The sequence below is a fragment of the Octopus bimaculoides genome, chromosome 9, assembly GCF_001194135.2.
Source record: "Octopus bimaculoides isolate UCB-OBI-ISO-001 chromosome 9, ASM119413v2, whole genome shotgun sequence".
In the NCBI taxonomy this organism is placed as follows: Eukaryota; Metazoa; Mollusca; class Cephalopoda; order Octopoda; family Octopodidae; genus Octopus; species Octopus bimaculoides.
The window spans coordinates 79,169,609-79,173,023 of NC_068989.1; the positions used below are offsets into that span (position 1 = coordinate 79,169,609).

General features: G+C 40.1%; 1 protein-coding gene across 1 annotated transcript in view; it reads left to right on the forward strand.

Moving 5' to 3' along the window:
- Positions 1 to 3,415, forward strand: part of LOC106872193 (uncharacterized) — a 37,824-nt gene that overhangs the window by 27,103 nt on the left and 7,306 nt on the right. Inside the window, exon 2 of the mRNA XM_014919091.1 lies at positions 1,851 to 2,004. Within this exon, the coding sequence (XP_014774577.1) occupies positions 1,851 to 2,004 (154 nt within the window). The remainder of the gene's footprint in view (positions 1 to 1,850; positions 2,005 to 3,415) is intronic.

A 3,415-nucleotide genomic window follows, 5' to 3' on the forward strand; every position in this document is an offset into this window, starting at 1 on the left:
GGCATTTCCATCGAAAAATTACCTTGAGTTGTTTTAGAAATGCGGCCCACTTAATGATGAGCTATGTTTCATGCGGCCCGCTTTTCGAGAGCGGTTGCCCATGTCTAAACTAGACAGACAGATCTGTTTTGTTTCCAGCCGTCCTGCCGACTACCAACCAGCATACCATAGAGCTGTTTGTTTACGCTACAAAACCATCAACAAGTGACGTCTCACGCAGTCGCCAGATTTGCCAGAAAAAGCAACTAAATATCCTTCAACTCGCATGTTGCCAACTTAAAAATAGAATGATACACAGAACGTGTCCAAGATACAATATATATATATATATATATATATATATTTATATATATACATACATATGTATATGAACGGAAATAAAATCTTGTCAAGTCACGGTTTTTATATCTTCAGAAGATATGAAAGCAGTGACTCTTAGATCTTCGAAATTATCATCATCATCATCATCAACAACAACAACAACAGCAGCATTAAAGATAAAATAGATGGCGCCATAAGTCTCTTTCAAAACTATTTCTATACCGAAATCGAAAGGAACATTAGTGGAGCATCTTTCCCACGTCCACTAATTTTTATATAATGAACCAGATGAAAGCCATCGTATATTGTCCGCGCTATGAAGCACATTCGGAAAGGAAATATAAATTTAAAATAAAATCCAAACGTTTGTGTGAAACCATCATTAACAAAATAAAATATAAAATTAAATTTACTTTGTTTGTGTTTTTACCATGGTGATAACTTAGAGGCTATGATTGTGTCACGGAGAGATATCACTTGAATAGACTGGGTAAGGAACATAACCAGACTTGTTTTATTGGTTCGTGTGTGTGTGTGTGCGCGCGTTATAGTGCGTTTATATACGTCTATCGATATATCTATCTATCTATCTAGCTAGCTAGCTATTTATACACATACCCCTCTGCCCAACACACATATAGGCTGGGCCAAAAGTCACGCACAAAATAAGCACAATACGCTACGGAATTGCCAAAGACATGTTTCAGTTTTTCTAGACTTGAATAAAATTAATAAAATATGGTGAATACACACGTACGTGATGAACAAAATGAATAATAATAATAATAATAATAACAATAACAATAATAATAATGATGATGATGATGATGATGATGAGATATAGTTGTCAAAGATCATGAAGAAAAAAAATGCTTTCTAATTGATGTATCAATACCAGCAGATGACAACGTTTCTCTAAAAGAAATGGAAAAACTTTCAAAATACAAAGACCTGGAAATAGAGATAACTCGAATGTGGAATCTAAAAACAGAAACAATTCCTATCATAGTAGGTGCCTTAGGTATAATAAAAAAATATTCAGACAAATACATAACAAAAATACCAGGACTTACAAATATATATAACATACAGAAAATTGCACTACTGGGTACTGCACACATTCTACGCAAAACACTTTCAATACAGTAAGCATAAGAGCACCACAGCAAACCACAGCACATACCCAAGGCGCACAGAGCTGCGCTCGGTAGTGAAGTGAAAGCACGTTATAAAAGTAAAACTACTGAACAATAATAATAATAATTTTTACTAAAGGTACAAGGCCTGAAAATTTGGGAGAAGGGATTGGTCGATTACGTCGGTGTTTTACTGGTACTTAATTTATCGAGCCTGAAAGGATGAAAGGATGAAAGGCAAAGTCAACCTCGGCGCAATTTAAACTCAGAACGTGAAGACGGGCGAAATGCCGCGAAGCATTTCGTCCAGGGTGCTAACGATTTTGTCAGTTCGCCGCCTTTAGAAGAGCGATAATTGATATTAACTACATGGCATTTTAATCTTATTTCCAGGTTTTGTCCAAGTGTTTTCCTGTATTTGGCGTACAGTCTACCACCAATATGGTTACTGGAACTTGACCTGCTCAAGAGAAGAATGGATCATCGCGTCTCTGGAGGAACAAGGACTCCGTCAGAAGTTCAAAACCTCTCTCTGCTGACACCAAACGTATCCTCTTTCGTTATTTAAACATTAAAATTCTTTTTTTCTTTTTGTTTCCTTCTTGTCTTTATTTTAAAAACTAATACTTATCTTTCTATCCTTTATCTTTTTCTTGTTACAGTCATTGATCTGAGGCCATGCTGGAGCACAGCCATGAAGGGTTTAATAGAGAAAATCGATCCCAGTGCTTGCTTTTCTTTTAAAGTTCGGTACTTATTCTACCGTTCTCATTCACTGAACCGCTATGTTGCGGGGACGTAAACGAGCCAACAATGCTTGTCAAGCGGTAGGATAAGAGAACAAACACAAGCACTCATATATAGACACACACACACATACATGTGTGCGTGTGTGTGCGCGCGTGTGCGTGTGTGTGCACGCGTGTGTACATGCGTATGTGCGTGTGTGTGTGTGTGTGTGTGTGTGTGTGTGTGTGTGTGTGTGTGTGTGTGTGCGTGCGTGTATGTGTGTGAGTGTATCTGTGTGTGTGTGTGTGCGTGTGTGTCTGTGTAATTGATAAAAGAAACGGAAGAGGGATTTAATATGAATCTTTGTTCAGCACGACGATCTTTTCGACCCATCCTGCATCTGTCCCTCAGGGGTAGGATATTGTGCATCTTGTTTTGCTGCATCAATCAGTGCAGGCTGTGTGTCACTTCAGATGCTTGGTGTAAAGGAGCACTCCGTTGGTTACGACGACGAGGGTCTCAGCTGATACGATCAACGGAACAGCCTGCTCGTGAAATTAACGTGCAAGTGACTGAGCAATCCACAGACGCGTGAACCCCTAACGTAGTTCTCAGGGAGACTCAGCGTGACACATAGCGTGACAAGGCCGGCCCTTTGAAATACAGGTACTACTCATTTGTGCCAGCTGAGTGGACCGGAGCAACGTGAAATAAAGTGTCTTGCTCAAGGACACAACGCATCGCAGGGAATCGAACTCATGACCTTACGATCGATCGTGAGCCGAATGCCCTAACCACTAAGCCACGCGCCTTCACATATGCTTAGTGTAGAAAAAAGATATGCCACTAGATGTACTGAGATCTTGGCATTTTGTTCTGGCTATTTGTACAGTGGTACACTGACAGTAGGGTCGGATAAGTTTGGGGTTACAACGGGTGAATGGGGCTAGTTATAGTTGACCGTGAATATATAACATCTGTGTGTGTGTGTGTGTGTGTGTGTATCTATGGGCTTCCACTGAGTTTCGTATTTCTTTACCACCCACAAGGGGCTAAACATAGAGGGGACAAACAAGGACAGACAAAGGGATTAAGTCGATTACATCGACCCCAGTGCGTAACTGGTACTTAATTTATCGACCCCGAAAAGATGAAAGGCAAAGCCGACCTCGGCGGAATTTGAACACAGAACGTAACGGCAGACGAAATGCCGCTAAGCATTTCGCCCG